The 27,225-nt window shown below is 34.7% G+C and overlaps 1 protein-coding gene across 1 annotated transcript in view; it reads right to left on the bottom strand.

The window, feature by feature from the left end:
- Positions 1–27,225, bottom strand: part of EYS (eyes shut homolog) — a 706,806-nt gene that overhangs the window by 380,240 nt on the left and 299,341 nt on the right. The window contains exons 25-27 of the mRNA XM_015621104.2: positions 25,977–26,148; positions 25,383–25,461; positions 12,547–12,746 (exon numbers count right to left, since the gene is read on the bottom strand). Coding sequence (XP_015476590.1) covers positions 12,547–12,746; positions 25,383–25,461; positions 25,977–26,148 — 451 coding nt within the window. The remainder of the gene's footprint in view (positions 1–12,546; positions 12,747–25,382; positions 25,462–25,976; positions 26,149–27,225) is intronic.

Below are 27,225 nucleotides of genomic sequence, written 5' to 3'. Positions count from 1 at the left end.
TGTTATTGCTTCTCAAAAGGTATCCACAGATTTGAATCAAAACCAAATGAACTGTCAGCATAATACTCAGCAACAGATTTAACAGTGTATTTTAATCTTCAACAAGAGCTTCATTAGTGAGAACTCAATCTGGGAACCTATTTGGATCCTATCCCCAAAGGTGTCTATTGTTTTGCATCAGTCAGTGACATATCCAAATTTGTATCCAAAAAGCTCTCAAAATTAGGAAGCATTGATTTTTACTTTTAGGTCTTTTGTTTCCAACCAAAGAGGAAAAAGAGAGTAAGCAGCAGCAAATGATAATTTAGCTACATATATTTAGTATATTGTACTCTATTCACACAGCTCTTAAGAATAAATTCAGAGAAGTCAATGCAAATTGGTGGCCACCAAAACATTACACAGACTACTCCATTTGTCCAAATTTGATTGTATAATAATTACAACAGTGATTATCAACTAAGGTGGTGTGATGCTATTATTTGATCTCCTACTGACAGCAGTTCACTATAGGTATATCTATGCTTGTGACTGAGCTACTAGACAAAGCTCATGTTACTGATTTCACCACTCTATCCAAGTAAAGCAAATTTATTCAAATATTTAGAGATCATCCAGCTGGGTCTTATAGTGTGGGAAACCATTAACCATTAACCATTTCGAGATTCTACAACATCTGCAATGTTGAAAGCACACTAGCTGTTGCAGGCAACCATCAGAAGATGGACAAGAAGGAGACAGTAAGATTAAACAGATGCTTCTTGAAGACATGCCTTGGAGCAACCTCTTTCCAAACACATCTATTTAACATTTCATTAAATAAGTGCCAGAGAAAAATCAAACAAACAAGCAAACAAAATCAACAAGAACAAACAGGAAAAAAAATCACAAACAAAAACAAGAACACCCAAAAACTAGCAAAAGTAAGCAGTGGTTGCCAGACTTCAGAATAGCACAGTGGATTATTTTATGGTATCATATAGGGAATATTATTTATGAATCCAAAGAAAAGAGTAACTGACAAAATACACTTTTCATTAAGAGGCATGCTACCATGATCATCTGTATTACCTTCATTTGCTGTTCACTAACCAATAGGACAAAGGTAGATAAACTGTGCAGCTGCTATGAACTATAAGAGAATAATCTATATGCTGGTGTGTAAGGACTATTGCTACCATATATTATATAGATTGTCAATTTTTTAAAAGTGTGTACCTGAAGTTTCCTAACTGTTTCAGTATAAATGAAGGAATCAGCAATGAAAATAGGTAATTCTCTATTGTGCTTATACCAGTGGTCAGCCACCCACAGTAAATTAAGAAAAAGAAAGGTAATTTGTGAGGAAAATATAATGGCTGTTTTAGTACTTATAACAACATAGATATTAAAGGTGTCACTGGCCTTGGGTGATTTATTAGCTGGAAGAAGATTTATATTATGTTTACCTTTAAGAAGAAAAAGTGGAATGGAAGACTGCACACTATAGGCCAATTATCTTTATCTCTGTCCCTGGAAAGGTCATGGGCAAGGTTTGTTGGAACCCATTTCCAAACATATAAAGGACAGAAAGTTAATCAGGGGCATTTCACAAGTAATTATGAGCTCCTCAGCTGCTTCTCATTGTATTACTGTCTAGACCCTTTTCCCAGATTTTCTGGACATGCTCCAATACTTCACTGTCTTTTTTGTCATCAGGTCATAAAACTGAACACAGAATTCAAGGTGCAGCCTCACCGGAGCTAAGTAAATGGCAATGACCCTTCCCTAATCCCGCTGGCCATGCTACTTCTGGTACAGGCCATGATGTCATTGGCCTTCTGGGCCACCTGGGCACACTGATGGCTCATGTTCAGAGGGCCATCAATCAGCACCTTCAGGCCCTTTTTCAACAGGCAATTGATTCCCCTGACAACTATAGCTACTGTTAAAGACTGAGACAAAGAAGGCATCAAGTATCTCAGCTTTGTGTTCTTCTCTTTCCACTGTTTTCCCCCTTGCATCCAATAATGTCTGAAGATTCTCTTTATCCCTCCTTTTGTTACTAATGTATTTATAGAAAACTTGTTTTATGCCACTAGGAAGATTAAGTTTTATTCAAGCTTTGGTGTTCCCAGTTTTCTACCTGCATAACCTCATGGCATAGATTATCATAGAATGGTTTGGCTTGGAAAGGGACCTGGAAGATTATTTAGTTCCAACCCCCCTGCTATGGTCAGGGGTATTTCTTCCACTGTCTGATTTTCCCCACTGTCTGATTTCTATTTTGTCATTTAACCACATTGTACCAGAAGAATTCTCAGCAGTGCCTAATGTACCATATCTGGTATCCTTCCCATTGGAGAGAATTTCAGGAAACAAGCCTGTAAATTGCTGGGATTACTCACCAGTAAACTATAAATTTAATTTCTCAGTTCAAACTGTTTTTGTTTTCCAAATCTGGCAAGACTTAGGGTGGAAAACAGATGCTTCTTATTTTTTCCCAGTGCCTGCAGCCTCTCTAGAGAATGTACTACAATGACACGACGAAGGCATTGAGCAAGGTTTCTAGCATACTGATTTTTTAAAAAAAATACCATTCTAAGCTAACTTCAGTGTTTGCATTGCCAATGTAGTGGCTAGAGTGACATCTTAATGTCTTAATCCAGCTAGCTGCAGATATTTAAAACTGTTGAGAGATTTACAAAACATAATACAAAACAAACATTTTTGCCACATGCAGGTAAGAGTGGGATAGGCAATTGGCCTGCACCTTACGATTGCACCTTTAAAGTTTTCCAAATCTTGGATCAAACATCACTAAATAGATGGAAGGAATGAAAATAAGAGACATCTGTTTGCTAATGAAGAAAGCAATCAAACACAGTCAAAGAACTGCTTATGACTGCAGTCTTCACTCTTTTTTTGCCATTTGCATGTTATTATTTTTAGTTTTTATCACCCTTTCCAAATCAGTCTAATATTTAGAATAAAAATTAAATATTTTCATTCCAACAGACCACTGACAGTGAAGAATTATGTTTTCTGCTCCTTATTTTAATAGCTTTCCAACTACCTACTGTTGGTCCTCTACATTTACTTGGAAAGCAAAGATGGCTGAGTCTGTTTCCGGAAGTCTTTCTGTTCTCTTTTTTTAATATTTGAGAGAAAACAGCAATTATATTTCTTACTATAAGACTGTCACAAGAAGGTTTTTGATTAGAAAATGAGAAAAATAATAGGAATATTTAGTAGGAAGCAAAGTACCTAGTATCTGAATAATATATTCTGCAATGCTCACTGAGAAGAAGACAGAGCACCTGCAATCTAAAGGAAACAGTGTTTCACGGACACCTTACCCAGAATGACTTACACTTGCTTTGGATAAACTGAGTTCTGGAAGAAATCAAAACAAGGAGACATAAAGCAATATACATGACCTACAAAACACTATTTAAGATGAACAGAATTTTTAATGGTAGTCCTGTGAAGGAAATCATGGAAAGGTTTTGAAATTTAGTGGATATGGAAATGTCCATATTTAATGTAAAAATGTTTTAAAATAACCTGTATGAAGGATCTTGAATTTATGCTTCAGGCAATCACTGCCTAAAAGTGAGACCTATATGTGGTGGTAAATGAAGAGTGGGGGAGAAAAATATTTTTCTATTGAATTTCTTAGGCATTCCTCTGAAGTCAGTACAAGATCAGATAGAGAGCAAAATGAGGGAGAGGTCTGACACTAAATGGCAGTTCCCATGTTCTGTTTTCTCTCCCCCAATTCTCTTACACAATAATGAGTACAAAGAACTATCTTTCAATATTAGACAGAAAGTACTGAAAATTATATTAACAATTAAAATAAATAGAGTTTTATTTCAATGCTCAAACATGGAGGAAGATTATTTTACAAGAGTTATTCATCTTGTTTCTAGCATTAGTGCTTCCTAAGTTATGGTTACTTCAGTATAAAGTAATTCAGATGTACACAGTTGGAGAAAAAAATAAATCTATAGCTGATACAGCCTGATACTACGTACTACATTATCTTCTGAAGGGAAATGGCTATTCCCCTGGGTTGAGCTCTCAGGATAAACATCTAATTCACCAGTGCAGATGAATAGAGACTGGGAAAACTGATCTTTGGCTGTGTCCTACAGAACTAAAATTGAGATTTTCAGCATGAAATCTTCAGAAAATAGCAAAGCATTTTAGGTAAAACAATATAAAGAAAGAATATGTAATTCCAGCTACATTGATATACACAGTTTATTACACTTAAGAGAAATTCTAATAGACTTATATTGTGTGTCACATTCAGGCATAGAACACAATGCCTTATACATACATATTTAAATATGAGTAAATATAAATAGTATTTGTAATTACTAAAGGGTTTTATGGTAAATGATATCCTTCCAGTATTACTACTCAGTCAGATGGACTTTACAGTTATTTGTAGATACAGACTAATATTCTAAGGTAGTAACTAATCATATTCATGCATACTGGCATATACATGTGCTTGTAAAAAATTGTATGGCTCCCCTGGAGACTAATTCTGAAATGTCCATTTTCAATGCTGAACTTAAATGAAAAAAACATTTTTATTATTATTATGGGCTTTAAAAATAACTGATTTACCTGGATAATACCCTCCTTTTTTCCTTTCTTTTTCCCTTGTCTATGCACTTGCCCATCTCTGCAAAGCATCAATATATACAACTGAAAGACAATGGGAGCTTTCTCTTAAAAAAAAAAAAAAATTTGAAAATACTCTAATTTTTTTCAGGCCTACTTCATTTTCTCATCTTTTTAAATGCAGGCTACAGTAAAACAAATATCCTTAAGCTACCCTGTAGCTTTTTTAATAAATGCCCTTTAAAAAATAAAACTCAATCAATCAATCAATCAATAAAATATAACCTGTGGAAATTCTGTTGCTTTAAGCAATGACGTGAAATAGATTGGCTTTAAAATTCTTTGTGCTAAGGTCAATGGAGAAGTGAATGCAGCTTAGAAAAAACCTTTTTTATACAGACAAGTTGAAATGGTAATACTTCTATCTTAAAATAAAGAAGTAATATTTTCCATTGCTTTTTTTTTATTCCTTATAACTATTTTTATTGTAAAAAGTGAGCATATAAATTTAGTTATTGAAAAATACCCTAAGGATTCTAGTAAACACTTGTACTGTAGTCTGAGTTAGCAGATTTCATATGAGGCACAGCCTTTTTTTTTCAAATTGAGGGCTGTCACTCAAGATACAAGGTATTAAATTTCCTGTTTGCAAAATGCCAGTAGGTTTGAACCTGCAAAACAGTAAAAAAGGGATTTTAAACAATAACATATTAATCATTGTCAAATTATATGACTTGTTAATTTAATATAACCGAGTACAGAAATCTTATTTTTAAATGATGTAAATTCTGATAGGTTTGTTGATGCTTTTGTAAACAGTTACTATGAAATGCTCAGTCAGTTCACTCTTAGCAGTATATTTGTCATTTCTGTACATGTGCTTAGAAGATACATTTTAGAAAGAAAATAAAGAATGCTGCAAATATCACAAAGTTTTGAAGACCAACAGCAAAAATATCAATAGTTACATGTCTTTGTACCACTTGTGTAACATGGTTTGGTATTTCACATGGTATATTGAATAAATAAGCAGCATATTTTATTTATATATAAATATATATATATATATATATAAAAATAGATTTTTACAGTCTTGGATTTTTACAGTCTTGGATTTTACTTAGGCATTCATGTTTTGGGCAAGTTTGAATTAAATATTCTCTGTGTATGACTAGGAAAAAAAAAAAAGTTTTGTCACAGGTACATGCCCACCTGTTCAGTCCCTGCATCTTATATAATGAGGATGTGAAAGTGATTCCCACTAGCAATTTTTATTTGGCTTCTGTATCATAAAGTCACAAAACAACTTACCTATAAAAACAAAACAAAAAACAAAACAAAACCCCAAACCAATATATATATATGTATAGGGTAGAGGAATCCTGTGTCTTTTCAGGCAATGAATTTTTAAAAGGTTTGCTTAAAAAATAGAATATAACAATTGACAATAGCTATTCAGATGGAAGATTTAAAATGGTTTTATTCTGGGACTGGGCAGATGGGTGATTTGTATTAGATTTGTGTTTTGCTTTTGGGTGTGTTTTTTATTCCTACTAGATTTTAGTGCCTCATTTCCAGGCACTGCTGTCTGCATTTTTGTAGACAATGATAATTCTCTAGCAGATTGCATTTTATTGTTGAATTTTAGAACAGTAAAATGATAAGGAGAGTGGGTAATTTAAACTAGATGAAGTGCTGCCATTGCAAATATCACTAGTAAAGGCTGAAAAAATATAGAGCATGCATTTGTTAAAATAAATAAATATATATAGTCATGTTTGGGATATGCTTCTTAACGCCTTGCCCTTCTTCATGCTCCACTTTTGCAGCTTCTAATCATTGTCAATTTTCTATATTTCCCTTTTCTTATTTAATTAGTTAAATATAACAGTGGGTGTTTTAAATTTTTTGATATGTTTGAATATCAAAACCAATTGAGTGACAGAACAATAATTTTTCTTTACCTTTGCCCAGAAACTCCAGGAGACAGGTATTCCACCAGGCATACTGTACACATTAAGCATCTTTATTTGTTAGGTATATTTATTTCAAGCCCTATAATTTTGACCTTCTGCTTAATTTGCTTCTACAGGCACAACCCTTCTAAAATTAATCTGTTGCCTCCTTATGACTGTGGTAGATTCCATTACCCTTCATGCAACATAATACAAAGAGAGCAACATATCAATTCAATATTTTCTTCAAAAATATTTCTAAAATAATTCTGAAAAATAATTAACTTAGAGAACTACTTTATTTTATTTTTTTTTTAATTACATGTTAACCTTCTTTTGCTTACAGTTCCATTTACAGGGGAAAGTGTAGGGGTATGTTAATAGTTAATAAATGTAGTTTATTAAATTAATTGTTTATATTAGAAGCTACCAAATAAAGACTATGATGGACTTGTTCTTTTTTCCCTTATATACTTGTCATGTAAATAAGAAAAATACAAGACAGGATGTGCATTTATATTATGCCATTTCATTTGAAAGTGTTACAGTTAGTATATTTCACATGAAGATATTAGTATTTGTCATTATAAAATGGATAAATAACTAGAAATTGTCATCAATATAATTTCCTATTCTTATTGATGACAGTAAGAATGACATTCTGATTAAATAAAGAAGTGTGATATCATGAAAAATTGTTTATACACATTTATATGTATTTTATATATATATATACATGTATATATACACATATATAAAATAATGATATATAGACTAGTATAGACACATGTAGCATGCTAATTTTATCTAAGTATTCTCCATTGAAACTACATTTAGTGATCAGCCTTCTTAAGAATAATAGTGAAACACCTGTGTTTCCTTTCCTCACAGCATCAGTGAAAAATTAGTTGCAGTTACTATAGGAAGAAGAGAGAAGGAGAAAGAAAAAAATGCCATTGTATAAATCACAGAGTGGTTCATAGTGTGGATACCGTGTTTACTTTTTGTCCTGTTGTGTTAGTAAAGGAAAAATAGTAATTGAAAAGCCTTGAAAAAGGGCAACAAGGATGACTAAAATTTTGTTATGTCTTCTGAAGGCAGAAGGACTGGGAAAACAAGAAACCTTTAACCTAGAAAGGAAATGGCATAGAGCAATTTGGAAGTGGCAAAAAAAAGTAAGGAAAGCTTGGCTTGGAATCATCTTTTCATTCTCCTTTTCTACACTAGATATGGGATGAAGCTGGCAGCAGCAGCGGTTAAAATTTTAAAAAGGAGAGATATTTTTCCATGCAGAAGGTGTGACCTGTGGATCAGTTTGCTGTACTATATTGGAACAGAACAGCTGATATGGGCAGGGATCTATGGACATTGCCTAGTCAAAGCCCCCTCCTCAGAGGAAAAGTTTATGTATGTTCAAGGGAAGATGCTGTAGGTAGAGACTCACTGACTTCTACTGAATAAATAAAAACAAGCTCAGGAAAATCCCCATTTGAGAGAAAGAAAGAGAGTACTGGAGGACAAATAACATGCGTATTTCATATTTTTCCTGGCAATCCCCTTATGGCCACTGCTGGAAATAGTGTACAGGGTTATATGGTTCTTTGCTTGAATCCATACACACTTTATTTTGTTTTCATGTATCCTAATACATACACACAATGCAAACATTAAAATATTCATGCTTCACTAAGTGTAAAGAAATAGGCAGTCAATTATGAAATCAGCTGAATCCATTTTATCTACATATAAATGGAGTGGCATCTGTTCTCATAGATGAAACAGAGTGTACTGTGTACATATTCACAGCTCATGCAAACATGAGAACCTATTGTTTTATGACTTGCCAGTTTTAGAGATTCTAATGGTCCAGTGAGGTTGCTTCTTCCATATAAAAAATTAACTTGCTTCTTACATTTATTTCAGTGGGGTGAGGAACTCAGATTCATAGCTCTGTGTAATGTGTACTCTGCAACTTTGGTCAAACCTTGCAAGCTGTCTTTCACCATCTAAATGAAATTAAGCTTTTCAATTAGCAATCTTCCAGTGGAAGTATGTTTTTCCTGTTACCCAGCAAACAAGACCTGAGTAAGCCTCAGAACAAACACTTTACTATTAAGTTACTTTTTGAGTTGATGGGGGCACACAGCTGTGTAAATGTTCCCCATGTTAAGCCTTTTGAAGCAAAGAAGAACTTTTTCTATATTGCCTGGAGGTATAGTTGACATGAACAACTTCAAATAATAGTTCTATTTCCTTTGGGGTAAAAGACTGAATGTACATTACTGATAAATTACATTTCTGTTTCAAAACACCAAATCCTAAACAAGCTTGAAGAAAAATGATTTTTTGGATACAGTTGCCTAGGTTGTCCTACAAGACTGCACTTCTAGGGTCTCCTCACAACAGTTTGCTTCTTACTAGTAGTATATTGTTTAACTTATACAAGCTCTAAGATAAACAGTTCAACATTACCATTTCTTATCTTATATGCTGTCTGCATACCACAGCCAGTTATATGTCTTCCAGTTTTTTGCTCATACAGTCTCTCCATATTGAATTGTTTTAATCCCTTTTCTAGATCCCCGAAGAATTCTTATCTAATTATGAGGACTACTGCTCCTTGCTCAAACAGATCAAGCAAATTAGAACACATAGGTACTGGAAACAAGATGCTCTAATTTCTAAACTCTGCCTCCTTATCAGTAGAACAAAAGAATAGATAGGTAGATATCATAATGTTTAAAAATAATTGCACTTTATTTGGAGGAAATGTAGAAAAACATATTCTTATTTTAGATTTTTTCTAAGCTCTCATGAGTTGAAGGAAAAAAAAAAATTCTCATTTTATGATCAGTAATTCTGTTGATCAAATATTCACTCTTACCTGTCTTGTGTATAAAATAATCTTGTAAAGATGCTACCAAAAATCTTCAGTTCTGAAACAAATTATGTAGTCAAATACATACCAAAAAATGGATTAAAAAAACACAAATCTTCCTTTGTGAATCAAAAAAAGGGTCAAACTTGTGGTGCTACACATCTCTCAAAATTATAACAATAAATACATAACAATAAAAATAAATTATTAAAAAAAAAGATTTAAAAAGACAGAATGACATCAAAAGTTTCTTCTGTTTTCGTGAAAAAAAACTTGATTACAAACCCCATATGTCCTATAAAGTGTTGAAAAAGTACAATGAATCTATAATATTCAAGATCATAATCTAAGGCAAGACCCGTCTTAGGACTGTTGACATTATTTTCATCTGATCGGGCTGAAAGCACTACACAGTTAACCAAAGATGCTATGACTTCTGAACCTAATCAGCAGGAAGTACCTGAAATGAACATCTGAAAAAGGCCAATGCAAGAATTAGTGGGGAAGGAAGAATCTTTTTTATTATTATTATGCTTACATTTTGAAATCCCAAGCTAAACATACAAAAGATGCAAAAGTGGAGATGAGCCAACTGTGGATTAAATACAACAAGAAATTTCAGAGTATTTTATGTAAACAGCTTCTCTTCCCCAGAATACTTGGAACATACCATGAAAAGGCTTTGGAATTCCTATTACATATTATATCAATCATATGTATATTGGATTGAATTGTCTTCTAAAAGGCCCTCTGAGCCCAATGTTATCTTTATTATTAATTTGCTAATTCATATAGTGTTTATTGCTGTGGCAGCCGGCACCTTTAATTGAGAAGACTGAAATACAAAGGAAGGTAGGTGGGCATCCTTTCAGATGGTAATCTGTTTCCTGAAGCACTGAATCAGTGGCAATCTGCCCAGGATAGAACTGAATTACAACTCCCAGCATCCCACTCGTTTCCAATGAGTTGTTTTATTTTTAAACCAAGGGTTTGAAGACAGAAAGATATTTCAGATAACACACAATTCAAGGACTATCCCAAAGGGTATTTTTCATATTCATTTCAGGAAGAGGCCTGTAGGGTTGTTCATGTAATTGATTCCCACATAATTCAAGGAAAGTTGAAATGTTCATTGTACTACTGAGTAAAATATCACATATATCATAGCTGAAGCTGGCAGTGGTGCTCACAGTTAAGGCAGCCTGACACTTGCCCATTACTGGATCATTTTCACTACTTCCTGTTTTCTGATCTACCAGCCACAAGATTAAAACATCTCAAGACATATTCCTAAAACAAGAATAAGCAATACTAATAATACTAAGCAATGCTGGATTAATGTCCTTTTGCTTCCCATTCCACAGTGTGTAACAGGCATTTAGACTCTATTTATTTGAACGTTTGTGGTGTTTTGCTTGAGTAGTAATTTCTCCCTTCCTTTTTTTTTTTCAATTCCACTTTTCCATCCTCCATATAACTTCTATCCCCCAGTCTGTACATAAGCATTGTTCAGATTGCTTGAAACATGTGAATGGAAGGGTACAATAGGAATAGGGTTCACATTGCAACATTCACAGTACAGGAGTAAACCTGACTTTATGATCTTTTTGTGTTTCTTACTTCTATTTGTACACATTACTTGGAATGTTAGCACCTGCTGAATGATAGGAAAGGGAATCATGTCTGTTTTCTAAAGCATCTCAGCATAAGAGAGGAAATCAGCTGATGTCTTTTCCCTGGACCCCATCAAAAGGAAATTGATATCAAGCATGTCACTTCTTTTTGTAGGATCATAGCCATATCTTACATCAAGCTACCTTACTGTGGTCTTATAACACTGATGAAAACCTTTGTAATCTTGGCAACACTAAAAATTCTGATCACAGTTGCTTTCAAATTCCCCTACTCTCATTCTTTGAAGTCCTCCTGATGGTCAATGCTGAGCTCAGAAGCAAGTGCAACATAAATATCCTTACAATGTTTGGTGTAAGCTCCCAAGCAGAAGAGGGGAGAAATACAAGCAATTTCATTTAATTCAGAGGATTCATCTGTGAAAGATGAAAGGGTGTTGCAGTACCTAAAGCTTGAAAAAAGGAGTCTAGAGTGAATATGGGCTGGGAAAGAAGAAACAGGAGAATGCATAGGATTGAATTTTCAAACTGGTGATCAAACAATACTGAGTGAAACAGGTTGTGAGACATCTGAGTCATGACAGAAGTCTTTGTGCAGGTAGTAACCCACTGCAGAATCAAGAGTGTGAATTACTTTAGCATGTATTGAAAGATCTAAGCTAAACCATAATATTTTTTGAGTTGTCATGAGATAGACACTATTTAATATCTTCATCAATGACATGGATAGTGGGATCAAAGGCACCCTCAGCCAGTTTGCATATGACACCAAGATGAGTGCTGCAGTTGATTCACGGGAGTAAAGTACTCAGAGGGACCTTGAAAAAATTATTTTATATGAGAAGACACATTTCTTTCTTAAGAGTGTTTATAAAATAAATTCTTAGTATCTTAATATTTCTACAAATGTAGCAATTGAAAAGGGACTTAGGTATTAAGATTTGACATAATAATGTAAACAATCTATAAAGCAGTCTAGTCTAATTTTAAAGCCATATTACAAGTATATAAGATATAAAATTACATGTATTTAAACAGAAGTCTTTAACAGCTGGAGAATGATGATGATGGATTTTAGGACATTGTTTTGGATATGTGTCTGTGCACAGATGTAAAATGTAAATTACCTGTCATCTAAATTTGATTGCAAGTTCATTTTCCCTTTGAGTACAAAATACATGAGTACAAACATATCTGTAACATAATCATTTTAAATATTTTAGGTCATTTTATGTTAGACATTTCCATACATGATTCTGAAAAGCACTAGAAGATAACTTTTCAGATAGAAGGGTCTGATGTTAAGCAGTGAATGGTTTAAGATAACAATATTTTTGAGCACTAGATTGAGCACCAAATCCATTTGAGTTCACATAGTGCACACAGTATCAGTAGTGCCCTGAAATACTAAAAAATCAATGTGTATTAACTAAAGCAATTATTTGACAGTATTCATACTAACCTGCAATGAAATGTTCTTCCAGGTCCATCAACACATACACCTCCATTGTAACACAGAACTGAGTTCAGTGTGGACTCACTGCAAACATCAATATCAACTTCACAAAACCTGCCAGTGTACCCACTCAGGCAAGCACAAACAAATGTATTGATGCCATCTTGACAAGAACCGCCGTTAATGCAGGGAGCAGATTCACATTCCTGAGAAATAATAATACATTGATTACACATCTTTCAAACACATTAGTTACTCATTCATCTCAACAACTGCAAGAGACAAAATCTGGAGATTAGAAAAAGTATTATAAAAAGTATTGGACTTTTTTGTCCGATAAACAGTAGTGTCTAATTTGACACAATTTTTTGTTTATATAGTGATCCTTTGATTACAACTCATACTCACTATGCTTGTTTCTACTCATTATTCTTGCAGAGGTGTAAATATAGCTCTTTATATAAGCAGTCTTACAGCCAAAAATATGCAATCCCGCTCATGATTAAATTTTTAAAGCATGTTTTCAAGCCCCAGTCTGTACAATTATTTCTTCTAATTTTTTACATTAGGCTCTACTGCTGTGAAAGAAACACATTAGTAAGGCAATTATGGCTAGAATAAAGAATTAGTTATATAAATGAATGCACACAAGCCTTTTATCAGTATTTCTTGATAAATGTTTTCTCATTATCAATTAATGCCTAATATTGCAAATAGAAACATATTTATGTGCTCACAAAATAACAATTTCCTGATAAGGCTAATGTAAAAATCATCAAATTCAAACCACACAAATTAGCAGCAAGTTAATATTTCTCCAGAACTACAGGAGAGTTTAGTTAGTGCAATAGCCAGTGCAAAAAATGTGTGTTTGCCCTTGATCACAGAAACCTAGTTTTCACCTGTATCCCAAAGGAGTTGTATTTTGCAGCTGCAACCCAAATAGTCTAGCTAAATCCAGTATTTTAAATTTATTTTCACACTCCCATAACTTTAGAATCCTTAATTCTTTAAGGATATCCAAGGGCACTCACATTTTCTGCAGGTACTACAGTAGATTTGACAGAATGTAAATGCAGATATCCAGGGGGAATTGTGAGAAAACAACTTATTTTCCTATAAGCTCTCCAGCTGGGTGTATATAGGATGATTTATTAGTGAGCATTACATAAGCTAATTGAATTATATATCCCACAGGAAGATGGAGATAGTCCTACAGACTGCCAAAATTCCTGTGTCTAGGTTCTAGAAGTGGTCTTTTGCTATATTAATTACATTCTTTGTTGGCAGACAGTAGTGTTCTTTTATTGTTTATAAAAAAATCTCAATTCCCAGTTCCAACTCTCTTTTTTCTATTCCATTAACTTGTCTAGTCTTCTTAATTTGTATTCACTTGTATTCCACACTAAAAAGCCAAAATTTATTTAATCTCATTAGCAGAATAAATTAAATTTATATCAATTAATGGATCAAATTTTTACCTAGATTTGATTCAAAAGTTAAAGTCCAAAAAATACCAAAATTATCAAAGTAACTAAGGATAAATTCAAAGCTCAGATAAATGCTCACAGCTTTGATTCAATACACTATCACAGTTGTACCAAGTTGGGAACAAAACTGTGTTATTGTCTTCTTCCAAATGTATTGATAAGATTTTACAGTAAGATAAATGTCAGATATTTGTAGGAAAGAAATCACACCTATCACTTTCCAGTGGATTGTGGTGTGCTGCACTTAAAAGTTTGTCATTAGACTTGCAAAAAACCAGAATACACTATTACCAGAGACATGCTAGTCTGCACTGCTCTTAACTCATGCAAGAATGTGTCAGTGAAAAGACACAACTATGTTAATGATGCCATGAATAACTTTATCCCAAAGTTGATGAGCTACCACATTATCACCATATGCTGTAGTTTGTAGTATAAAAACAAGGACATGAGATGACAAACTGAAGTTGCAAGATGACCATTACCAAGTTTTACCTATCTTAGCTCCCAACAGAGACTGATTTTACAACATGATATAAGGGAATAGCAGGCTCTGCAGAAAATTCCCAGCTACCCTGATTATCTGAAGGCAAGTTCATTGAAACACCAATGCTATTTTCACTTTCTCTTCCTTTAAATAATAGGAGATTGAATCTTAACTATGATCCCTAACCTGACAGCTACCAAATCAGAGCAACATTAGTAGGGACTCACAGTCCTAGAAACATTCCCTCTCTTTTTCCATATAGTAGGAGAAAATACTTTCTTGGTCACCTCTGTTGACCAGTTCCCAACTGAATAAGAAAACTTTTAACATTTTCTTGCTAGTCAAATAAGGAAAACTGCCTCTGAATAACTGAGAAAAATTAAAACTATGCTAATAATATTCAAATGATGGGTCATTTTAGCTTTTCCAAAACACAAATTTGTTGATACAGGAGTGCCACAATTACTGGTTTATTTATACCTAAACTTGCACCTTCTTATTTTCATGGAGTCTTTTCAGTCTTTACTAAATCTGAAAATTAATTTTGAATGGGAATTTAAAAATGCGTAATTTTTAAGCTTTAGAGACAAAAACCTAATCTGACGGCAAACGTCTTAAGACTCTGTGCAACTTCTACTAACAATTTGCTAGCAATAAATGTTTAGGAACAAACAAAACAAAACAAGAACCAAAGCCACTCATGCACACAGAAACACACAAAATCCAAAGGCCAACCAAGCAAAAAAGAAATCACCACAAAGAAAACAATACCAAAATTAAATTCCTCCCAAAATGCACAAAATTACTTTCAGCTCTGTTTTGGACTTCTCAGCAGAATTTTTCCATTTAGAAAGAAGCAGAGACATGCTGAGACCTCCAGGTCTTGCTGAGCAGTCATAACACTGAGAGATCAAGGGGCAATAACAATGACAGCTTTGGTCCCCAAATTTTCTTCCTCAGGACTTTGTACAAACCTCAAGCACTCCTTTCAATTACTTTACTCTCAGATTTCTTAATATTTTTCAAGTGCTACTTTCATTTTATTTTCCTCTAAGGACACCAAAAATCTCATTGTGTGACTGGGGCACTTTTGGCTCGCTCAGCTGTGACCGGGAGGCCCAAGGCTTCCCTGTGGCCATGGCTGCACTGGGGCCCTGTGTGCGTGTACCAGACTCTCCAAATTCACACCCACCTGGCCTCACCGCCCTGCTGCTCTCCAGCCCAAGCAGCAATACGCTGTTATAGGCCTGGCACACGGCTTCGTTTAACACAAGAAATGGAGATAACTCGGGGTATCCCTCTGGTGCTGTCCTGTTAAAATAGCTTCATGTGGCAAGGTTTCGCTTGCAGTGGGTGGGTGGGGCTGTGGGGTGGGGGAGGAAGCACTCTGTGAGGGGAGAGCGGGGCAGCCCCAGCCAGACGCTGCCAGTTCCAGCCAGACACAGCCAGTTCCAGCGGGATCCACCACCCACCGCAGGCCGCAGCTGAGCCACGGCCCAGGGCAGCCCCAGCGGGACACAGCCAGTTCCAGCTGGATCCAACCATCCACCACGGGGCACAGCTGGCCCCATGGCCAGGGCAGCGGCAATGTAAATACATTGCATACAAAATACATACAAAATGTAAATAAATTGCATATAAAGCATACAAAAATGTGTGGAAAAGTGTGAGACACATGTGAGAAAAAAGTGTGAAAACCCTTGCAGGCTGAAGGATCAGAGAAGAAGGAGGGGGAGGCAGTGTCCAGCAGGAATCCCTGGGAAGATCCTCAAGAAGACCATTGTGAAGCAGGTTGGTCCCTTCTAGCCCACAAAGGACCACATAGGAGCAGATATCTTCACTGGCACATGTGTGACCATCACACCACAGCAGGCAGATGTGCCCTGAAGGATGCTGCAGCCCATAGGAGAACCCATGCTTGACCATGCTCCTGGCAGGAGCTGCAGCAAGTGGAGAGGAGCCTCTGCAGAAACACATTTTCTGGCGGGTTGGAAGGAAAGTATTTTAGTTTTTAATTGGCAGTAATTTAATTTAATCTTTTCTTGTCCTTATCTTGACCCACAAGCTTCTCTTCTTATTTCCTCCTTCTCTTCTGATAAGGAGGGGGAGTGCAGGAGAGGCTTTGTGGATGTCTGGCAGCCAGACAAAGGGATCTCACCACACCTGGGTATTTATAGGCTGTAAAATTTTCTTTTCTGTCCTATAAGAGCAAGTAACCTGTCCAAATGGAGCTGTAATACCTAGCTTTTCTGTGGCCATAATTGCCCTTTTTCCCTTTCTGTTTAATTTGTTCCATTTGAGGGCAGCTTCAGCCAAACCAGGGTCACAGCCACACACAGACAAGTAAACCATGATGGAAAAGCTGCTTATAAGGCCTTCTCATCATCTTTTTCTGAATGGGTTTGTTGCTTACACTGTCACTGAAATACCTCAAAATGCCCCACCCTTACTGACTTCGCTTGGGGTGTTCTGCTTATTCCCAAGCCTTCCTCACATCCACAAGGGATGCCCAGTACTCACACTTTACAGCATACCAATGTTCCGCTTCCCAGCTCATCTTTCAAAACATGGATTACTTTAATAAGCGCCAATGCAAAGAAAATAAATGATTTAACAAAATAAAAATTAGGCAGTTGTCTAGGTAGTCTAACACACTTTATTCTCATCCAAATATCTTTCTTCACATCTGACCTCCTAGGAGTAAAGCAGGAGGGGTCCCTTTCAGTAGGAATTTCTTATTCTGAGTTTGTTGGTCTTTTCTGTGAAGCATGGACTTTCTCCATTTTGACCTAAGATGGAATCCTTTGAGTTTATGTATTGCTAAAAGGCAATGAACTTTGAAAACATTAAAAATTATAATGGACAAGCTATCAACATGAATTTCTATTGGAATGCTGTGGAAAAATTGCTAGTTCTGCCCTTAAGCCTTCAGAGAGGGGAACTGTGACTTATACTATGACTTAATAAGACAGGTGATTATTTCTCTTTTTATGGTTAGTGGAAACTGAGACGTTGTGCCAAGTTCTTGGATTGGTTTATTACAAAGCATGTGAAAGAATGTAGACTATAACATGATTTAAGTACTAGTTAAAATACTTCACAGTAAGTTAAATCTAAGAAAAATAATACAACAGAATTTTTAGAATAGAAATTTTTTTCAAAACCATTTTTACAACATATATATATATATATATATATAATTTTCACATGATACTGGTGAAAGCATAATATATAAGGGTTAAAAATTATTAGACAAATTTATGGAGTATAGATGTTTCTTGCTGTTAAAAGCAATAATCAGTGTGAGTTCTTTGCTATAAGAAGTTCCAGAATTCTTGATGATTCTATGAGTTTTCTCAGGTTTACATAATCAACCAAAAAATGGAGAGAAAGAGAGAGATAATGGCAGTGCACAGTTATTTTCACAAGAACTATTATAAATTGAGTATTTAACTCCCAGAGAAAGTCAGTACAGTAATAACCACCTGGATTCCCCAAATCCAGATATATCCAGCAAGGCATACAGTTCAACTTGACTACTGAGGATCAGCCACTGTAAAAGTGCTAAAATTGATCTTCCACCTCATTATGTTTTAAAATAAAGGCTCAAGGCATCTCTAAAATATATGCTGTAGGCAAACAAAAGTTAAATACAAGTATTAATTTCCATGGAGAAGTAAATGAATGGAATATACATATTTCTGACAAGAGAACAGTGATTTTCTGGCTTTATTTTTACTAAACTATGTTTACAGTAAATATAGGTCCTTATTGATTTTCCTAGTATAACAAGGCAAAATGTGAAAGAATGTTGAGATTTCTAGTTATGAACCTCTATTAAGGGTAGATTCTCTTAAGAATCCTTAGTTCAAACAATGTCATGCAATATCCACTACATTTATTAGAGCTCAATAATTTATTATTTTATCTCTGTGTTTCCTGTTCTCTGAATGTCATGGTGTAGTAAATCTTGTTTTTACTAGGAAGAAAATGACTGTCCCATAAGAGAGTCCACCTTGGCATGGCATAGTTCACTGGTTCTGCTGGCAGGGAATTGTTCTGAAGTCTGGAATCTCAACAAGTGACCTAGAAAGGCACTTTGCTCAAGGCATATACTACTTCCATATCCAAATCTATGGGTCCATACTGACATCTGTCTTTGGAAGTGAGGTTATTCTGTCTAAGAAAGCCCAACTTTTTACATACTCCATTATATTATCTCCGAATTCACAATCTGTATCTTGAAACAAATCTAAGGGAACACATTTTGGCAAGCTAATAAAAATAGTGAAAATCCACTATTTTTCAAAAGAATGTGTCAGTTCAACACTGTTTCTTAAGTAAAAAAATCTAGAGGTGCACTTTGGAAGGCAGGTTTTTTTTATTTTCCAGCAAAAAGGACTATTTTCCATTAGTCTGCCTTGGAAATGCTGATTAAAAATCCAAAATTATTTCTAACTAATCTTTAAAATCTATTTCTATAAAAGAGATTAGATGCAAAAAAAAATATGTAAATATAGCCTTTTTAAATTTAAGTGAAGTTTTGCTTTGTATCAAAATGAAATTTATAAAGTGGAGTAATTTTTAAGAGAACTCATCCAAATCCTCTATGGTGATTGGAGGGAGGGGGGAGGTAAGGGGAGAAAAGAAAGGGATAAGGAAAGAATTTAAAGATATATATTGCACCTCAAAAGAAAGATGCTTTCAAGAGGCATGCTTCCATTAATTTAATGATAGGACAACATTGTTATTCCAAGGTCAAAATAGAAGGTTTTCTTATAATAAGCAAGAACCATGTGGCTAAGGATTTGGGATGAAATAAAAAAATAAAGCACACAGAAAATAAAAAATAAAGGCTGTAAATAAATGCTTTAGAAGTTTTAAAAAATAATCTTATTTTATAGTGTGCATACTTTGGGTTAATTCTCAATGGTATTGATGCCATGTAAAAGCATGAGATTTATATTGAGACCTTGAGATGAATGGTCCAGATGTATTTCTATTTGATGATTGACAAAACTATAAATAAAGTGAATATAAATACATAAAGTATAAATAAAGTTAAATTGTTACACTATTGTTTGCAGTTAATATAATCATGTATCCATTTTGTTCAATTATTAATTTCCCAAAACTTTTTTTCGCTTGGTAGATTAAATATATTTACAACATCTCAAGTAATTAACTGGGGAAAGCTTGTGTCCACCTTTCAGAATGTTTGTTTTGCCCAAAATAATTCAAAAAGAAGTTCAAAATGATAAGAATGTTTTGCCTTGAAATTTTATGTTATGAAAATGGGGAAAAGAGAAAGAATAACAAAAGAAAATCCAATTTTGAGAGAATGATACAAAGCAGGAGCATACTGAATCAGACCAGTTCTCCATCTGGCCCAGTATTCTGTCTATTAGTGGTGGAGGGAAAGCCACTTTAGGAAAATCTGTGTCCCATGCATCTTCCTTTCAGCAAGCAGAACTGTCTAATCAGACATGATAAACTGTATTTCCCTGATTGATTAATTTTTCATTCATTTATGGACCTGTTGTCTGTGATATGTTTAATTTTTCTGAACCTACTAAGTGACAAGCTGACTCCCCAGCCTTTTGGGGCAGGAAGTTCTAGGGGTTCTCTGCTTCCTCTGAAAGAAAGTCATTAGTCCTCTTCCAAATATTTCTCTATTTTTATCGTTTTACCCCAGGTGTCTGTTCTTTACAGAATTTGGGGAAGAGATTTTCCATTTATCTTCCTCTACCATAGTTTTCCACATCTTAATTACATTTCCTTCTAGTTTCCCCTCTTTAAAGGGAATAGTTTTGGCCCTTTAAATACCTTCTTTTATGTCAGCTAAGCAATTCACATAATATTTATTACTCTCTGTAGTTTCTCTAACTCTACTTGTGCTTAAGGCACAAAGTCCAGAATTGTGCACAGTAACCAATGTGTGAGCCCACCTCAGTTTTATGTAGCAGGGAAACATTGTCCTCTGTCTTGTTTCTCATACAATTCCTGATCATGCCCAGCAGGTTTTTTTGCTATGCTTTGCTGTGTCTGTAGATTGAGACAGTGATTTCAGGGAACTGTCAATGAATGTTCCAAATATTCTTTCTTGAATTGTAACTGAGAGTAGAATTCAGTTGTATGAGGCTATTTCTCCCTAGAATATTACTTTACACTGAAACTTATCTGCCACGTTTTCCCTCTTTCCATTTTGTGAGGTCCTCCTGGCATTTGTCAAATGCAAAGAATTGACTAAGCTTCTCTCCAACCCCATTTGAGTGCACATTTTAGTTTTGCCACCAAGCAATCCCACAATTCCCTACTTCCAGACTTTGATAGATGTTAAGAAATTTTTATAAGTTAGAGTGCTATTTACAAGACACTTTCAAATTTTTGGTTTAAGCTTTTGAAGTTCCTGCCAACATTTGAATTTATATGTTTTGAAAACTCTTTTATTATTTCCATATAAGCAAGCTCTCCATTTATTAAAATGCCATTTTTTTCCTTGTGACAGTCTTAAGTTTCCTTCTTAAGCCAGTCAGGGGCTTTGACCCACTTTGTGTTCTTCAGCTGTAGCATACATTTTACCTGGGCTTTTAACATTATTTGTTTAATAGCTGTCAATATGCTTGTGGACCTCACTTTTACATAGTTTATTTTTCTGAAACTGAATATAATAATTTATTATTCCTGGTTTTTATTATACTCTCTGTTGCTAGAGTATCTGTGATACAAGATATCAGTTGATAGGATTATCTCATGAAAGCGATTAGAAATATGCCAGTCAGTTTAATGTCCTCAGAGGGTTTAGCACTTCGGGGGTGAAATTAATCTTCAATGTTCTTGTAGGTCTCATCCATTTCTTTACTTCTCCAATCGATATTATCTATTTTTCCTATTACTTTCTATTTAAAAGACTCTTTAATTCAGTCACTCTGACTTAAAATAAACTTCCTATGTCATGGCCAGGATGTCTCTGAAGTATTACACTCACTGAAATTGTTCTGTGGGTCTGTAATTACAAATGCAGAATAAAGTGGGTGTCTCCCTCTCCTCCTGCTCTTAGATTTACCTATATGCATCTTGTGCATAGACCACATTATATTTTTGCTAAGTTAACCTTAGTTTAGCTTCTTTTAAGAAATAACTTACTTTACCAAATGCTTTTTAAACTATTTAGCAATAGATAAAAATACTCTGCAGTGTGAAAAGGTCTCAGAGGGACATGAAGAGCATCCACCTTATCTGAGGGTCTTTGTACATCCACCAATGTTTTCCATACCCGAGTCTTTTGTGCAATCTGTCTGGTCCTGATGAATAAATATTTATTTGCTTGAAGTAGCCTCTGCATGTGCATAAACTGTGGTGCCTTTGCACAGAAAATTAGTTGATTTTCCTGATTTTTCACTTGTTTCTATCTTTTATGAAAATAGAGAGAAAAGATCAGTAAAACTAGATAAAATAAAAGAGATCTAGGATGCAGTCTGATCGTAGCTTTCTATGAGATACATGCTGAAGCACCAACAAGCTGAATACTCTCCTGTGTAAAGACTCAAAATGCTTTTTGCTTCCTTTTTGACAGGATGAGACAGTCTTAATTGAGTATGGAAGAAGCACATCTGTCAGTCATGTCTCATCCACCATAGCAAAGAATCGAAAAAAGCCAAAAAAAGTAAGAAGTAATGTCTATTACTATCATAATTGCTTCTACTGCACATATTATTAATCTGTTTATCAGAGGGAAAGGTCAATTTTCCATTACGTACATTCATTTTACTGTTTCAAATGTATGCAAATATCAAAGGAAATTATGTCTATTCAAACTGATTCATACAGTGTACATATTTTTACTGTTACTTGTTCTTGAGTGAATTCCATAAATGAAAAAGCAATGAAAACTATAGTAGAGAGGGAATTTTCAATATATATACTCCATAATTGATATGCAAAAGTTGTAGGCTATAACTACAAAGATATATAGTGCTTATTTTGTATCTAAAAGTATTAGTCAACCAGAGAAAGTTTTGAAGGGTATTTTTTTTAAAATTCTATAGCAACATAGGTGAGGATGAAAAAATCCAGGGTAAAAAAGATAAAAAGAAAAAATCCAGGATAAAAAAAGTAAAGAAAAAAAATATCCAAGCATGCCTAGGGAAATACATATACACACATAAATATATTTTATTTTTTAAATGGTTATTTGAATCATCTTAGTTGCTGACCTTGTAATGATCACTCATTCTCTCACTCTCCCTCCTCCTTCATGACAAGGAAAGAAAATAAGATGACAAATCTCCTAGATTGATAAGGACAGAGAGATCACTTACCATTTACTGTAACAGGCAAAATGGACTTGACATGTGTAAAATAATAATTTACGTTCATGGAACTAGAAATAGATTTTGGGCCAACGAGAAACAGAAAGAAAACTTAAATCCACACTCCACTTCTTCCTAGGCTCAACGTCACTCCTCTGTTTTAAAGTGTTCTACCTCCTTGTTTTACCCTGAAAAGTCCAGATGGGGTGGGAGAGACAAATCATAGTTTGCACCAGCTACTCTCTGGTACTCTCTCTCCTTCATTCTCCCACTTTTCCCCTGCTTCAGTGTCCGTCCTCTTTATGTGCTGCAGGGTGAAACTGCTCCTGCATGGGTCCTCTCCATGCATCACATGCCTAGAGCCTGCCCCTGTCGGGGCACTCCATGGGCAGCAGCGCTCTCAGGGGATATTCACATGTTGCAGCATGGGGTCTTCCCTGGGCTGCAGTGCAGATATCTGCTCTGGCATGGTTCTCTTCATGAAATACTGGCAAATACTTGCTCCACCATGATTCTCTTCAGGGGCTACAGCTCTGCCAATCTCTGCTGCAGCACTTCGAGCTCTTCTCTCTCCTTCAATGACCTTAGATAATTCCTGGTTGTTTCTCACGCTTCTTTCCGCCTCACTCCTTTCTCTGCTGAACAGTGGTTTCTACTCTTTCTTAAATATCTTTGTACAAAGGTGCCATCATCTTGAGTGAAAGGCTCAACTCTGCCCTGAAACAAGTTTGTTGAAGCTGACAAAAAAGTGTTTTTTCTAACAAGAAGCAGCCCCTGGCCTGCTCTCACAAAAGCCGCTCCTGCAGACCCCCTTCTAAGCAAAATCTTGGCTCCTACACCAAATGAAATCACATTGCCCTTAATACAAAGAAATGTACCTTCAAGTGAAAAAAAAAAAAAAAATCTGGATTAAATCATTACTATTTTTTAAAACAAAAGAAGTGGCCGAAGCTAATTAGAAAAATACAATTAAAGAGTGTAAGCCTACCATGATAATTGTGATGTGCATACCCCTACGTAGTCAGAAAGCTTTGCTGATCACTGTATAAGTTGCATAGGCATGATACATGTCTGAGCAGGATGAATGCAATGATAGAACCTTTAAAATATGACACTTGCAGCATAGTGTATTCTGGGAATCACATTGCATGCAAATAGAAAGACTATCAAAAATGAAGCTGTTACTCTGACAGACTTATCTGTCAAAGGTATATGTATAATGTTTCTTCCCATGAATTTCTAATCTATGCATTTTTGAACATCTCACTATGAAATATGATTATCTTTTGAATATAATTTTATGATGTTGTCTACAGGTCATTTAATCTCTTGCTCTCCTCAAATGAAGAAAAGTGTAAATCATGGATGTTTCAGGAGAAAGTAATACCCAAGTGTAGTCTGTATTAGCATTGGCAACAGCTGATAATCATACAGATTTGCAATATCATATCTTATATCATGATCACTATTCTGTAGAGCTGGCTTACTTATTTTCTGGCTTTTTCTTTCTGTAAATATTCCAGATAGAATTACTCTTTGTGTGAGACTTTCATGGATTTTCAACAGAAGAACTGTGAACCATATTTTATGTCATATGACACATTTTTAGTTATATAGTACTTTAAGCTGTAAAAAAAAAAAAAAAAAAAAAAAAAAAAAAGTCCCTGCATTCATACATAAGTTAAGAAGAAGTTTTTATAACATTTTGGAATGTTTTTTGACAATTCAGTAGCACAATATTAGAAGCCAGAGAACCTGAAGGAAGGTTCATGCCAGACTTTTTCATGCCAGATTTTCTCATGAGACCAAATGCATTTAAAAGGACCATAACTCAAGTTCAGATTAAACTCTATTTGGCAGTAAACCTAAAAAAGTCAAAATCAATTCAATACTTTCTGCAAAGTGTAGTCAATATTGTAAACTCTGTTCATTGTTCTGCCAGTCATAGTCACCTTCTACAAATTGGTTTGCTGACCATGGGAATATGCACAACACAGACTTATATATATGGATCTCTTCTTGTCCCTATGAGAACATGAAACTGGTAATGAGATTCAGAGGATGAAGAGGGCAGTATATTTATAACCCCATGGTTTTATACCATAGAATTCTACTGTTGCACGTGTTTTGAAATTTAAAGACAAGTTATGGCAACTTTCAGTGTAGAACATTGCACCTTGAGGTTTACTATTCAAATATGCAGCTAAACTACAGCAAATGGGACTCAAACACTCAGATTAGGTAATTATACTATTCATCCTGAAAACTGAGGGACAAATGATATTCAGGTAATGTTGGCTTAGCTTGCTGTGGCTTTCCAGACTTAGCATTCACACTTCACCTGTAAACCTCATTAGACATTTTGGTAATGGTCTTTTCTAATGCACTGTCATGTAAGCAAAAAATAATGCACTTTTCAGAATGGATTTTAAACAACTGAATTTCCTTCATACATTTTCAATATACTGACTTAAGAGGTTAACTAAATAGAGTTGAGTTTCAACAACATACTATCCTTTCCCCTATAATTAAAAAAATATTTTGAAAACATACATTAATATTTATCTCACATCTTGAGCTGGTCCATCCTGCTTCACAAGAGCATCGGTACCCATCAATGAGATCTATGCATCTGAAATACACAAGAGTGTTATTCAGGTGAAGCTCCGTAATTCCAGCACTAGTAGTATCATTCCATGCATTTCAAAATATTGGTCTGATATCACCTACTGTAATCCATGGTACTTTTCAATAGTTTTATAATGGATTTCAAATGTGTATACTATGGATGCTGAGGCATTTTGTAAGGATTCTGATTGTCACATTAGAAGACATCTTCCCATTTCAATTGTTGGCATGTAACAGTTAAAGATTTGCTTTTAAGTATATTAAACACTAATAAATCCCCACTTACTGAATACCAGTTATGGTAATGAACAAAAATGCAAGAGAAATTGAGATAATTTCACTATATTACATAAGCTTAAGTAAGCAACATCTGTCATCTTTAAGTGTGCTTGTACTCTTACTTTATGGAGGAACACAATTAAAAGTATATTTATCAAACTTCCCGTATCATTAAGTCCTAAATATTGTTAGTTAGGTACATTATCATGGAGATAATAGTAGTTAAATAAAAATAGGCACCTTCCATGAAGACAAGGATTTGACAAGCATTCATTAACATTTATCTCGCAGTTTGTTCCGATGAAGCCTCTCTTACAGTGACACTTGTAGGAGCTGATACCATCAATGCAACTTCCATTGTTAAGGCAAGGAGAAGATATACATTCATCTATATTTGCTTCACACCTATCACCTGTTTAACAAAACAGAAAATAAAACTAAGCTTTAAATTCTGAACTCAAACCAACTAACAGTATATTTATTAATATTAATATTTCCACATGAATGCTTTTATTTACATAGATTGTTCATATAGTTTGTGATATTCACCAATTAAGAATATCCAACTGGAATTACCTATAGTAATATAAAATAAATATCAAAAAGGATGGGTATATTGACATATATAACAAAAAATGATAAATATAAAATGATGAATTTTGGTAAGTTAAATAGCACAGATTTCCTACAGGAGGAATACAGAATTAAAATGATATGTGTTGATGATGGTCTAATTTCTCAAAATGAAGTTGAAATGCAGAGGCTTTTGATAAATGATGCAAGACACAAAAATCTTTGGTTTTTTGAAGCCATTCACTAGGACTGATATGGTGGTGCACTTTTATCCTTACAAGTGCCACAACTTCTATCTAAATATCTTAAAATACTAGTATTTTACAAAATACTAATGGACAAACAACCTGTGCCTAGGTCTCTTTGTAAGCAGTTACTGCCCACTGCCTGGGAGGCAGCCAAGCACCACACAGCCAGCTACTTGCACCCACAGTAGGATGGGAGAAAAAAGCAAAAGGTAAATGTGAGAAAACTTATTGGTTGAGATGCCAGTTTAATGGGTAAAGCAAAAGCCACATATGTAAACAAAACAAATCAAGGAATTTATTCACTGCTTTCCATGGGCAGGCAGATATTTGGCCATCTCTGGGGTCTTGGTTTGAGACAATATAAAAGAGAACACTCTGGAAGGAGATAAAGTAATCATTGATTATTACATATTCGTGCGTGCTTCTATTACTACCTAATCTGCTGAAAAACTAAAAAATATATTTCCTTTGCAACTTTATGCCTAATTTATTCAAAACCATGTATCACGAGATATAATTTAGATTAGAATCTGCCAAATAAGATTGACTCTGTTTTTCCAACAGGAATGCCTTGTAATAGTATCTCTGTATTTTGCTCTTACTAGGAAAGCTTTAGTGTTATTAACAGGAAAAATGAACCTTTAGTCCAGGCAGTCCTAAAAGATTCA

Source organism: Parus major, chromosome 3 (assembly GCF_001522545.3).
Source record: "Parus major isolate Abel chromosome 3, Parus_major1.1, whole genome shotgun sequence".
Classification (NCBI taxonomy): domain Eukaryota; kingdom Metazoa; phylum Chordata; class Aves; order Passeriformes; family Paridae; genus Parus; species Parus major.
The sequence above is the reverse complement of the archived record's forward strand: the minus strand, read 5'-3'. Positions and strand labels throughout refer to the sequence as shown.